Raw genomic sequence first — 12,627 nt, 5'->3', positions numbered from 1 at the left:
CAAAAGCCACAGTAGGCAACCCTCCCTTTAACAGTGAACGCTGTCCAGTCATTTAGGACAACAGTTTTACAGTTGACTGCTATTATTGGACGTGGAAATCCAATGCCAACGTTTGACATGCAAATGATGAAAATCAATATCACCAATTCAACAGCTACAAAACGTTGGCTCTGGTATTTTGTAAATAAACTCTTCTTTATTTGATCAAATCACCGTAAAATTACAGCATATGTTTAGATTTGAATCCCTAAAATGTAGCTTATGGTCGAGATATACCAATTATTCTAGCAACATGCAACAACAAGCTTAAAAGGCACGGAAAACTTGGTGGGCGGAGAAAAATCAAGTATCTACTAGTAGCTAGCCTGCTAGTACCTACTGTAGAACATAGTAATGTTAACTGTCTAGCTAACAGGCGAAATAAAACATCAACACATAATTTGAATGTTCATTAGATACGATGTCATGAAAAGTTGAACGGTTGCTTACCCTGATTTTCTCCATGGGAGTGAATCGTAACTCGTGAACGAAAGGATTTCTGAACGGGGGAGGCAAGTCCGACCCATCTTCATTCTCCGAGGAATGATGCTGCTTATTTGGCAACTTCATAACTGAAAACAAATAAACAAACAGTTATCAGTTAGCAACAGGTTCTCTTCCACAATAAACAGGCAATGCTTCTTTGAAATCGACTATGTAGGCTAGCTACACCGTGCTGATCTGTCGGCTCGAGGACCATCAATTCGTTCTCGTCTGTGAGGGAGATGACGTATGTGTGGTGAGCAACAATACTGGAATCGGTTGTTTGCCTTAAATAAAAGTTCTCCATGTTCCCCATATAGTTGGACTAGATGCTAAACAGGTTTGGGATGTTGCTATATTGGATCAACTGAAGACAATAATTAGTTAATTTGACAAAAGTAAAAAATCAGTTGAAATCGCACTGTGATGTATTAGACATCAGAATTGCATTGGAGGCATACTTATATTGCAATGTATAGTCTTACCTATGGCTCTTGGGTCCATGAAATGGGCTATCAGCCTACTCAGTGACACTCAGAACACATCTGTGAAGAGCATAGGTGGGGCTGTACGTTACAATATATGAATGGTGATTTCCCACAAAGTCCCACAATAACAGTTGTGACACTAATATGTGTGTGTGTGTGGGGGGGGGTTCCCTTTTTTTGTGGCACCCACCCCCATCAAAGTTGCCCATCCTTGGTCTTGTCCAATTGTGGCATGATTCCAGTATTTTAACCGCTTACATGTTTCAATTGGGACTTTTATTCTGAAGGCAAACCGCCGATTCCACTATTGTTGTTCACAACACACTGGTAGGGAGATAGATGTGGGGCGGTGAAGGGAGGATGGCTAATTTGAGCATGCAGGGACTGCGCACGCGTATTAAGGAGTCCCTTTTTCTGAGATCACTTTGGAAGGTGTAGGTTCCTTTTAACACTTTTCTTGTACAGTGGTGCCACAAATTCAGCACACAGGCACACACACATACACAGGCACACACACATCGATAACTGATATGTGTCTTTGAGAAGTGCCAGATACCTTTGAGTGTGTGTGTACGAATATGTGTGTGAAGTTGTAGTGCTTCCTCTCTCACCTGATCCACCAATAAATGTGTTACTCAGTGCAGATTAGTCTCATTGACTAGACGTAACATAGTAAACATAAATCTGGGACACTCAAATTAGCATAATATGTTATGTTAGGTATGGTTACATAAGATAGAAGGTTACTTGAAAAATGATAGGAGGGTGGTTGGTCGGAGGGGTGAGCGTATAACGGAAACATCTAGCAAAGCAAAGTTTGCGTGTTCGAATCTCATCACGGACAACTTGAGCTTTTTAGCTACTTTGCAATTACATAGCATACAATTAGCCACAACAAATTGTAATCCTAACACACCATACGTTTTGCAAAATAGTAACATATTGTACCTTTTGTAAATCTGTAACATATTGTATGAATTGAAATTCATAATATATCATAGGGAATAGATGATGGACAGCCACAAATGAATACTTAACAAACACAGACAAAATAATATGAAATGCTCTGAGACCATGTTTCTCAGTTTGAAGTCTTTGGGTCTCTCTTGTTTTAGCCTGGTCTCATAGACTAGACGTAACATAGTAAAAGTACACTCAAATTACACTGAATAAAAATATAAATGCAACATATAAAGTGTTGGTCTCATGTTTCATGAGCTGGGATAAAAGATCCCAGAAACGTTCCATATGCACAAAAAGCTTAGTTCTCTCAAATGTTGTGCACACATTTGTTTACATCACTGTTGTGAGAATTTATCCTTTGCCAAGATAGTCATCCACCTGACAGGCGTGTTATATCCAGAAGTTGATTAAACAGCATGATCATTCAACAGGTTCACCTGCTGCTGGGGACAATAAAACACCATTCTATAATGTGCAGTTTTGTCACACAACAATGCCAAGATTTGAGGGAGTGTGCAGTAGGCATGATGACTGCAGGAATGTACACCAGAGCAGGTGCCAGATAATTGAATGTTCTCTACCATAAGCTGCCTCCAACATTGTTTTAGAGAATTTGGCCGTATATCCAATCGGCCTCACAACCGCAGACAACATGCAAACACGCCAGCCCAGGACCTCCACATCTGGCATTCTTCAGCTGCGGGATCGTGACTACTAGACCAGCCACCTGGACAGCTGATGAAACTCTGGGTTTGCATAACCCGAAGAATTTCTGCACAAACTGTCAGAAACCGTCTCAGGCAAGCTTATCTGCGTGCTCGTCTGCGCAAATGCTCACCTTCGATGGCCACTGGCACGCTGGAGAAGTGTGCTCTTCACGGATGAATCCCTGTTTCAACTGTACCGGGCAGATGGCAGACAGCTTGTATGAGATCGTGTGGGCAAGTGGTTTGCTGATGTCAGCGCTGTGAGAATGTATTATTATTGTTCATTCAGTATGGATGTCATAATCATTTGGGATGATTTTCATTGAAAGTTCTCTCTCTATCAGGACAGGAGAGGCCCTGCCAGAGAAACAACAGCAGGGTCAACAGTTAAAGAATAATTCCCAGTAAATTCAAATAATGAATCACACACTGACAAGGTGGTTCCTATGTGACTGTGACCAGAAGCTTGATTTACGTACATGCCAGTCCATAAAGTCAACCACGAGGTCAATATGATTTATACTACTGACTGCCAGGCTTGGAAACCCATACACTTCACCCACACACACCCACACACACCCACGTTATGTTCTTCTTTCCTCATGGGGACATAAAATGAATTTCCATTCAAATTCCTATTTTCCCTAACCCTTTCCCTAACCCCACAACCTAAATCTAAATCCTAAACCTAACACTAACCTCTTACTCAAACCCTACCCTTAACCCTAATTGTAACCCTAACCCTAACCCCTAAGCTTAAAATAGCCTTTGTCCTCATGGGGATGTGGGAAATGTTGTTTTACTGTCCCTGTGAGGAATGTAGGTCCCCACAAGGATAGAAGAACCAACCCACCAGATTACTCCACTTCGAGTCACACAGTACTGAAAGAGATGGTTAGGTGGCTATTGCAGTTGCCAAGATTTTTGTTTATTGAAAAATATCTCAAAGTAGACAATCCGGTTTCCAGAGCTCAGGTGATTGCACATTGGTGGCTGTCAATACTGTGCATTTCATAATGTTACTGTGTGTCTTTGTCCTACAGAGAATGCTCTGCACAAAAAATGTAATCCTGGATTCATAATTGGAAAAACATTTTGTAAATTAAGATCTAATACCTCCCTCTTCAAACTGTAAGGAAATGGAAATACAACTTATGACAAGGCTTATTGATAACCTCAGCATATATTTTTTATTCACCAAACATCAGACTCTAGCTAGCACTAACTGTAACAAGGGCATGACTATCTGGTTTGCATAGATCGGGGATGTGCCCGGGTGCCCCCCACACCCCATTTTAGTGGCCCCCCTAGTGAAAGCTAAAACAAAACATTTAAGTTTTAAAGTTAATTTCCTGCTATTCTACACATTGTTTTTTTCACCATGGGGTGGAGGGGTGATTTTGCAATTTTCTAACTCATTCAATTTCATTTTGCCACGGGGCGCATATTTTCTTTTGCAGTTTTACAGCTAAATGTTTGCCATTTTTAATATGATAATCAATGGGCCCCGGGCGGTAAAGCAACCATGGCCGCTAGAAAAAAACATGGGCAAGGTTAATTAGACCTTTCCTGCAGTCATTGACCAAAAGCCTCTTTGGCCTCATGGGTGGAATGTTATTCATATATTTTCCATTTTTAAAAACCTGACCAATTCAGTGTTTCTGTGTCAAATAGTTTTGTTATATTTCAGTCTTCTGTGAAGTATATAAAGTGTAATATTGTGATCCAAACTCACAATTGAATACATTTCAACTCTATATCTGACATTCATTTCAATATCTGACATGGTACAGGTGTCTTCTTTTTCTAAGCTCATAACCATGTGTGTGAGGTGTACACTTTGTTTCTAAGTGGATTTGTTTAAGACTACCAAGAATCACTCTGTGTGACCCCGATTTAGCCCACTGCAATTCAAGGTACTGCTGACGCACAACCAAATTTCAAAATTGCACCTTGTGTATTCTACTATTCTAACTCTCAACAGTAAGTTGAGACCCCGACTGAGACCCCCCCCCCCAAAAAAGAAAACGGAATATATATATATATATTTTATTTCATTGGTGTGCGGGCCTACAAAATGGGGGCCACCAGTTGCCCATCCCTAGCATACATAATACAGGATGTGGCTAAATGTCTCACTGCTGCAATCAGTCAAAATGAGAAGCTTTATTCCACTTCAAATGTAGCCTATATGTTGGATAATTGCTTGAATCTAAATGACATGTCAGCATGGATACACATGGTTTTTATACAGCTCACAAAAAGCAGTGAGTAGTTAAATAATTACATTGAGTCCAGGAATAGAAATGATTGGTACAGAGGAAAGCAATAGGCAAATTAGACCCTGGATATTTGATCTTTCTAATGACCTCCATGGCAACCAAAAACTTGGTAGCGTTAATTGTTCTCCTAATTATTAAGCTCTATAGAACCTTTCGATCCTTATTGAAAGGGCATAATCTTGGAGAATAAGGCAGAGGAAAGTGTGTGTCCTTGATGCATATTGTTTGAAGATATTTATGGCATGATTTTCTAGGGTTCTGTGAGCTGACGTTTTGGCGCCATAGTGTGGTGATGGACAGCACTTGAACAGTGGACATAAAAATGCATTTACTGGGGTTTATTAATTATGGAAGCCGTTTAAGAACCAAACGGAAGCAAACAGAGTTAAACAAGTTTCTATTGGACAAATTCTGGTAGGTCCATTCCCATTTCGTTCCAATTAAGAAATGTTTTGTAACAGAAACAGTGTAATGAATACACCACTAGCCTATTGCTACCCTCACATTGTCTCCTAGCTATGGATGAGGATTGGAACAAGGCAAATAGAGAACTACTCCAGATTCCTCATATCACATAAATGAGGTTCAGGAGACCAAATGGCTCTCTATTAGATCAGCATAATTTAGTCCCTAAATAATGAATGGGTGCATTAGCTCTTAGCGACTATTAGCAGAGTAGCTAGCTCTCGTAGTAGCAAAATGTTCTCCATTGAGGTAATAGTGCATTTAGGCTGCCAGGTGTACATGTATCAGAATAGTTTCTTCTCTACTGTGTAGTTTTCAAAGGTATAACAGAAGGGCAGAAGAGGACTTGTTGAGAAAGAGAGAAGACGGGGAGGTGGTGGTGAGAGAGAGAAGACGGGGAGGTGGTGGTGAGAGAGAGAAGACGGGGAGGTGGTGGTGAGAGAGAGATAGGAAAAGGTGTATCTGTCAATCAGTCAAACACTTTAATGTGGCAATACAATACAAGTAACAAACAATTCACAGGGCCATACACAAATCATTATCATAACCCCTGCTCCTCTTCACCACCTCATCCCTGCCTTTGCTTGTGTCTGGGATGAGCCTTACAGAACACAAACAGACATCCCCGCCGCACCACAAAGAAGCAGTCTTTACAGCGGCGTTTCAGAGCACTCTTGGTTTTCATCCCTACAGCGGGCTGGAGGCAGGCCAGGTGCTGACACTGGCCCTGGAGGGCGACCCGGCCCTGGGAAGAAGATCCAGGGGAGAAGGCCAAGGGCTGGATGGGTCTACTTGGCGTCAGGAGCACTCTGACTGGGTAGGAGGTAAGGGAGGAAAGGCATCGGGAGATGATGGTGGTGGTGATAGGGTAGGATTGGCTGAGGGTGATCTGGGTCAGATGGCGGGTTAGGGAGCTGACGAGGTGGTTCAACAGGAGTGGAGCCATGCTGTCACCAATACCTGCCTGGAGAGAGAGAACATAAACACACACACACACACACACACAGATATTTTTTTAGGACTTATCGCAATAGTTCAGTGATAATGAAGGAATGGAAAGAACAAAGCAACTGATCTGACAGAACAAGCAATATGGTGGAAATCCATCCAGTCCTTTCAGCTACTAGTGGTATTGAAGGAGTAGAGGCAATCAAAACAATGCAGATAGAAATACAATATGCAGTGTCTATTATGCTTTGCTTATCCTGGATATGTTATATATAATTTTTTTGCAGATTCTATCAGGCTATACAGTGCATGATTCATGCAGCATGGTGGATTCTGAAGGCCAGACGAGATCATCTTTCTACTGCTCATTTAGGCTGTACCAGTACTTGATCAAAATACATTTATGAATGTAACATAATATGCACCAACCTTTCAGTTATAAGAACGGGTTAGAGCTGGGAATAAACTCCAGAAAATGCACCGGTCAATCAAAGCAACACTGCGGAAGAAGGATTACTCTCGCACGGAGATATCGCTGCTTCCTGACTGTGACGTAAATGACTTTGAGAAAAGTCACAGCGCGTGCGCTGGGTCGTAGAACACCAATAGGGAGAATCTGTGCCCACTAAATACACTTTCTCGCTTTCATTTAAACTGTAACGCGTTGCAGAATTGATTAACTACAAAGTATTTACAAGAATCCATTCCTTAATACAACAATTATGTTACTGTTGGTTGCAAACGATTCGTGAATATTTTATGAAATTCACAGCACTAGGACCAGGCGTTCGTCTTTGGAGGTCGGAGAAGGTCCCTCATCTTGCGTATGGAGTCCATTGTAAACATGGCTGCTGTTGTGCATCGGGTTCTGTCCTTCAGTAGAAATGCTAAGGCGCTTGTATCGCCTTTGAAGACCTCGGCGGTTTCTCTACAGCGCTACAGTTTACAAGCGTCGACCACTGGAGAGCAAATTACCCACACCGGACAAGTAAGGCTCAAACGTTAGGTTGTGTGTGTTGGTTACCCCGAAAATATGTAGTTACTCGCTAGCTACCAAGCTAACGACACATACTAGCACCACTAGCTAACGTTTGGCAAACGTGTCAGATGTTGGGGTTGTCAATTAAGATTTGACAGTTGGTCCAGCTTTGAATTGTGGTCACCAGCTAGATAGCTGCTCACCCACTAGTGGGGTAGTTAGGCGTTTATTCACGGTCAGTAAGTATTGGCACTTCTATCACGATAAAAGCTAGTAAGGGCAAAGGCAGATGACACTTTAGTTAACTAGGTGGAGTGTCAGAGTTTACATAACTATTTTATTGATGGTTGTGAGATGATAACCTTACTGTGATCATGTATTGTATGTGTAGAATTTATTACAGTGTCTGCATGTTGTTTCAGGTGTATGATGAAAATGATCCCAGGCGGGCCAGGTTCGTGGGCCGACAGAAAGAGGTAAAATGACATTGTCTGAAAAGGCCATAGTTGCCATGTGACTTCAATATATTATTTACTTTTTTGCACACCAGTATTTCTACTTGCATCATCATCTGCACATCTATCACTCCAGTGTTAATTTGCTAAATTGTAATTACTTTGCTACAATCGCCTATTTATTGCCTTACCTCCATACTCCCATTTGCACACACTGTATATAGATTTTTCTATTGTGTTATTGACTGTACTTTTGTTTATCCTATGTGTAACTCTGTTGTGTTTTTGTTGCACTGCTTTGCTTTATCTTGGCCAGGTCATAGTTGTAAATGAGAACTTGTTCTCAACTGGCCTACCTGGTTACATAAAGGTGGGGGGGAAATGTAGAAGTTGAGTCCTATGATTCATACCACTACCTGTTCAAGTAAGGCCTAGAGCATCTTTACATTGCTCGGCAAAGTGGCCATTGATAGATTTACAATGCGTATTTAGTATTCCACTGAGAGGGAATTTGGACTACAAAACAGAGTGTAAGTTACTGACGGTACTGTTTGTGCTGTGTGTTTCAAGGTGAACAAGAACTTTGCCATCAAGCTGGTCGCTGAAGAGCCAGTCAGTTGCTTAGAGGCCAGAGTGGTGTCATGTGACGGTGGTGGAGGAGCACTGGGCCACCCAAAAGTCTACATCAACCTGGTAATGACGTCTGTAGTGCACATGTCCCTATAATGTACACTAGTTGGTGTCGAAGTCAGAACTCATAAGCTGTGACTACATAACAAGCGCTTCACGCTACTTGGTGATTTGGTCTATTTTATGTGGTGTTCCATTGTGCTAATGTCTGTTTTCTGTCTGTCTTCTCCAGGATAAAGAAACTAAAGTGGGCACATGTGGCTACTGTGGACTGCAGTTCAAGCAGACCCCTCATCATTGAGACGCTTTCTCAGTCCTCTCTCTCTCTCTCTGTAGTCTGTCATTCTGGTTAATAAATTATATCTACTTTTCTCCTCAGTCTGTATCAGTTCCTATGATGTGTGCTCTATGCCTATGGAAGCTTCATCAGTTGGTAAATGCCTAGTCTTGGCACCCAGACCCAAATCAAGGCTCCCATGTGAGACTAGTAAATGCCACAATATTATTTCTAGATGGCTTGGTTCAAAATGTGTGGCATCTATTCCTCAAGTGATTGCAATGAGTTGTGTTTCTGGACCCTGCAGAAAATAATAATCGGGTAACTTTTCGATCTTACAGTTCCCTGTCTCACTGCCAGAGGGCAGCATTGGCTGTCTTGTCAAAAGTGTTCATGCAATAGTAAATGATTCAGTGAAACAACAAGGTACAGGACAGACAGGGTGTTGTGGTTGCTGTAGAAGCTGTGATGGGTTAGTTTTGACAAGGCATTAAAGACTTATTGTGTACGTGACTATAACCCAATGGCTTATTAAATAGTTATGCTGTGCAAGTGGCACTTCCAGTGCTGATATCTTAATCATTTTTCTTAAGACGTGCGGTGCCATCAGAAAGTATTCACTCTCACCCCTTGACTTTTTACACATTTTGTTGTGTTATAAAGTGGGATGACAACTGATATAAAATGTTCTTTATTTTTTGTCAATGATCTACACAATATACACTGTCAAAGTGGAAGAATAATTCTAACGTTAGTCAAAAAATAAATAAACATAATTAAACATGATTAGGTAAATATTTAACCCCCTGAGTCAATACATGTTAGAAGCACCTTTGACAGTGATTACAGCTGTGAGTCTCTAAGAGCTTTCCGCACCTGGATTGGGCAACATTTACCCATTATTCTTTTCACAATTCTTCAAGCTCTGTCAGGTATTGCTGCAGATTTACAGTACCAGTCAAAAGTTAGGACACACCTACTTATTCCAGGGTTTTTATTTTAACAATGTTCTTCATTGTAGAATAATCATGAAGATATTAAAACTATGAAATAACACACATGGAATCATGTAACCAAAAAAGTGTTAAACAAATCAAAATATATTTGATATTCTTCAAAGTAGCCACCCTTTGCCTTGACAGCTTTGCACACTTGACATTCTCTCAACCAGCTTCATGAGGTAATCACTTGTAATGCATTTCCATTAACATGTGTGCCTTGTTAAAGTTAATTTGTGGAATTTCTTTCCTTAATACGTTTGAGCCAATCAGTTGAGTTGTAACAAGTTAGCCCTATTTAGTAAAATACCAAGTCCATGGTATGGCAAGAGCAACTAAAATAAGCAAAGAGAAATGACAGTCCATCATTACTTTTAAGACAAGAAGGTCAGTCAATACAGAACATTTCAAGAACTTTGACAGTTTCTTCAAGTGCAGTTGCAAAAAAACATCAAGCTCTATGATGAAACTGGCTCTCATGAGGACCACCACAGGAAAGGAAGACCCAGGGTTACCTCTGCCGCAGAGGATAAGTTCATTAGAGTTAACTGTCTCTCATGAGGACCGCCACAGGAAAGGAAGACCCAGGGTTACCTCTGCTGCAGAGGATAAGTTCATTCGAGTTACCAGCCTCCGATTGCAGCCCAAATAAATGCTTCACAGAGTTCAAGTTAGACACATCTCTTTATCAGAGGAGACTGCATGAATCAGGCCCTCATGGTCGAATTACTGCAAAGAAACTACTACTAAAGGACTGGAATAAGAACAAGAGAATGGCTTGGTCCAAGAAACACAAGCAGTGGACATTAGACCGGTGGAAATCTGTCCTTTGGTCTGATGAGTCCAAATTCGAGATTTTTGATTCCAACTGCCGTGTCTTTGTGAGACGCAGAGTAGGTGAACGGATGATCTCTGCATGTGTGATTCCCACCGTGAAGCATGGCGGAGTGATGGTGTGGGGGTGTTTTGCTGGTGACACTCAGTGATTTATTTAGATTTTAAGGCACACTTAACCAGCATGGATACCACAGCACTCTGCAGCAATACGCCATCCCATCTGGTTTGCGCTTAGTTTGACTATCATTTATTTTTCAGCAGGACAATGACCCCAAACACACCTCCAGGCTGTGTAAGGGCTATTTGACCAAGAAGGAGAGTGATGGAGTGCTGCATCAGATCACCTGGCCTCCACAATCACCCAACCTCAACCAAATTGAGATGGTTTGGGATGAGTTGGACCTCAGAGGGAAGGAAAAGCAGACAACAAGTGCTCAGAATATATGGGAACACCTTCAAGGCTGTTGGAAAAGTATTCCAGGTGAAGCTGGTTGAGAGAATGCCAAGAGTGTGCAAAGCTGTCATCAAGGCAAAGGGTGGCTACTTTGAAGAATCCAAAATCCAAAATAGATTTTGATTTGTTTAACACTTTTTTGCTTACTACATATTTCCATATGTGTTATTTCATAGTTTCGATGTCTTCACTATTATTAGAATAGTAAAAATAAAGAAAACCCTTGAATAAGTAGGTGTGTCCAAACTTTTGACTGGTACTGTAAGTCTAAACTCTAACTCAGCCACTCAGGAACTTTCCCCGTCTTCTTGGTAATCAACTCCAGTGTAGATTTGGCCTTGTGTTTTAGGTTATTGTCCTGAGGGAAGGTGAATTAATCTCCCACGTCTTGTGGAAAGCAGACTGGGACAGGTTTTCCTCTAGGATTGTATCCTGAAAAACTCATGTCCTTAACAATTACAAGCATACCAATAACATGATGCAGCCACCACTATGCTTAAACTAATGGAGATACTCTGTAATGTATTGGATTTGCCCCAAACATAACACTTTGTATTCATGACTGTGAGGTTGACCATGCAGTCGGATTGGAACAGTGTGGAGGCATACGAGGATGATGTGTTGTTTCTTCCAAAAGTGAGGCTTTTTATTAGCAGATAAAGAATTAATATAGCTGGCGACTGTACAAGTATTTACAAAAACAAACTGGACGATGAACAAAGAGGCCTAATAAACTCAAAAGAAAACCCAAGCTCACTAATTGTCTGTTAACCTAGCAGCATGCCATCCTTACCCTGTCTGTCTCTCAAACAGAAATACCAATACCCATCATGCATTTGACAAATGGGAAGAAGCCCTTTCAAAGCCTGTTCAATTAACATTAAGCTGCATGAATTAACATCTAAACTTTTTCAGATGCTTCACACATAAATAACCTTAAGCGCATATGTCAATAACGGTGCAACCATGCTTTTAGCATAAATACAATCTGGGATATGAACATGTATGTCCATCCGGGGATAAGAAACTTCCAAAATACTGTACACTAATTAAACCATGCGCTCTTGAATGCATCCCATTGCCTGTCAATGCTCTGACCAGATAATTAACAGATAACCCTCTACAATCAATGAGGAAATGCCAGGTAATAATTTACCAAAAGGACATCGCTAAACCATTACTCCTTTGCCATGTCTGATTATTAATATAAGACATGTCTTTAGATAATGTGACAGGGATCATAGGGCGATCATCACAATGAGATCATAGGACGATCATCACAAGGAGATCATAGGACGATCATCACAAGGAGATCATAGGACGATCATCACAAGGAGATCATAGGCGATCATCACAAGGAGATCATAGGACGATCATCACAAGGAGATCATAGGACGATCATCACAAGGAGATCATAGGCGATCATCACAAGGAGATCATAGGACGATCATCGCAAAGAGATCATAGGACGATCGTCACAAGGAGATCATAGGACGATCATCACAAAAAGAGATGTCGTGTCTTTGGCTATGCCGGATTAGTGATATGACATGCTATTCTATAAAATAATTTCTCCGTAATTAATATTACCTGATTGAGCTAATCACGTAAATGTAATTAAC

The 12,627-nt window shown here is 41.0% G+C and overlaps 3 protein-coding genes across 5 annotated transcripts in view; 1 reads left to right on the top strand and 2 right to left on the bottom strand.

Moving 5' to 3' along the window:
- Positions 1-839, bottom strand: part of LOC112229585 (lysophosphatidylcholine acyltransferase 1-like) — a 34,045-nt gene extending 33,206 nt beyond the window's left edge. The window contains exons 1-2 of one of the 2 annotated variants that reach the window (XM_024395515.2): positions 712-839; positions 490-611 (exon numbers count right to left, since the gene is read on the bottom strand). In XM_024395515.2, the coding sequence (XP_024251283.2) occupies positions 490-611; positions 712-838 (249 nt within the window). In that variant the 5' untranslated portion in view covers position 839. Of the gene's footprint in view, positions 1-489 lie in introns of both variants that reach the window. The other variant, XM_042319498.1, reaches the window with a different exon arrangement.
- Positions 840-5,886: 5,047 nt separating this feature from the next.
- Positions 5,887-6,947, bottom strand: LOC112229584 (39S ribosomal protein L36, mitochondrial). 2 transcript variants are annotated; one of them, XM_024395513.2, is made up of 2 exons: positions 6,805-6,947; positions 5,887-6,391 (listed from the first exon to the last, which is right to left on the bottom strand). In XM_024395513.2, the coding sequence occupies exon 2, from the start codon at positions 6,371-6,373 to the stop codon at positions 5,996-5,998; it is 378 nt and encodes a 125-aa protein (XP_024251281.1). In that variant the 5' UTR covers positions 6,374-6,391; positions 6,805-6,947; the 3' UTR covers positions 5,887-5,995. The 2 variants fall into 2 exon arrangements, with proteins under 2 accessions (XP_024251281.1, XP_024251282.1); XM_024395514.2 differs by having other exon boundaries at positions 5,887-6,387; positions 6,805-6,922.
- Positions 6,948-6,995: 48 nt separating this feature from the next.
- LOC112229583 (NADH dehydrogenase [ubiquinone] iron-sulfur protein 6, mitochondrial) lies at positions 6,996-8,817 on the top strand. Its single transcript, XM_024395512.2, has 4 exons — positions 6,996-7,363; positions 7,777-7,830; positions 8,380-8,502; positions 8,672-8,817. The coding sequence occupies exons 1-4, from the start codon at positions 7,202-7,204 to the stop codon at positions 8,738-8,740; spliced, it is 408 nt and encodes a 135-aa protein (XP_024251280.1). The 5' UTR covers positions 6,996-7,201; the 3' UTR covers positions 8,741-8,817.
- The last annotated feature ends 3,810 nt before the right edge of the window (positions 8,818-12,627 follow it).

This window comes from Oncorhynchus tshawytscha, unplaced genomic scaffold (genome assembly GCF_018296145.1).
Source record: "Oncorhynchus tshawytscha isolate Ot180627B unplaced genomic scaffold, Otsh_v2.0 Un_scaffold_1528_pilon_pilon, whole genome shotgun sequence".
Lineage (NCBI taxonomy): Eukaryota > Metazoa > Chordata > Actinopteri > Salmoniformes > Salmonidae > Oncorhynchus > Oncorhynchus tshawytscha.
The sequence above is the reverse complement of the archived record's forward strand: the minus strand, read 5'-3'. Positions and strand labels throughout refer to the sequence as shown.

What these genes read in the sequence shown, in the direction of transcription:
- LOC112229583 (XM_024395512.2), top strand. Translation starts at nt 7,202, where the DNA reads ATGGAGTCCATTGTAAACATGGCTGCTGTTGTGCATCGGGTTCTGTCC. An exon ending in AAATTACCCACACCGGACAA is followed by an intron (nt 7,364 to 7,776) that starts GTAAGGCTCAAA and finishes ATGTTGTTTCAG; the next exon opens with GTGTATGATGAAAATGATCC. An exon ending in TCGTGGGCCGACAGAAAGAG is followed by an intron (nt 7,831 to 8,379) that starts GTAAAATGACAT and finishes GTGTGTTTCAAG; the next exon opens with GTGAACAAGAACTTTGCCAT.
- LOC112229584 (XM_024395513.2), bottom strand. Translation starts at nt 6,373, where the DNA reads ATGGCTCCACTCCTGTTGAACCACCTCGTCAGCTCCCTAACCCGCCAT.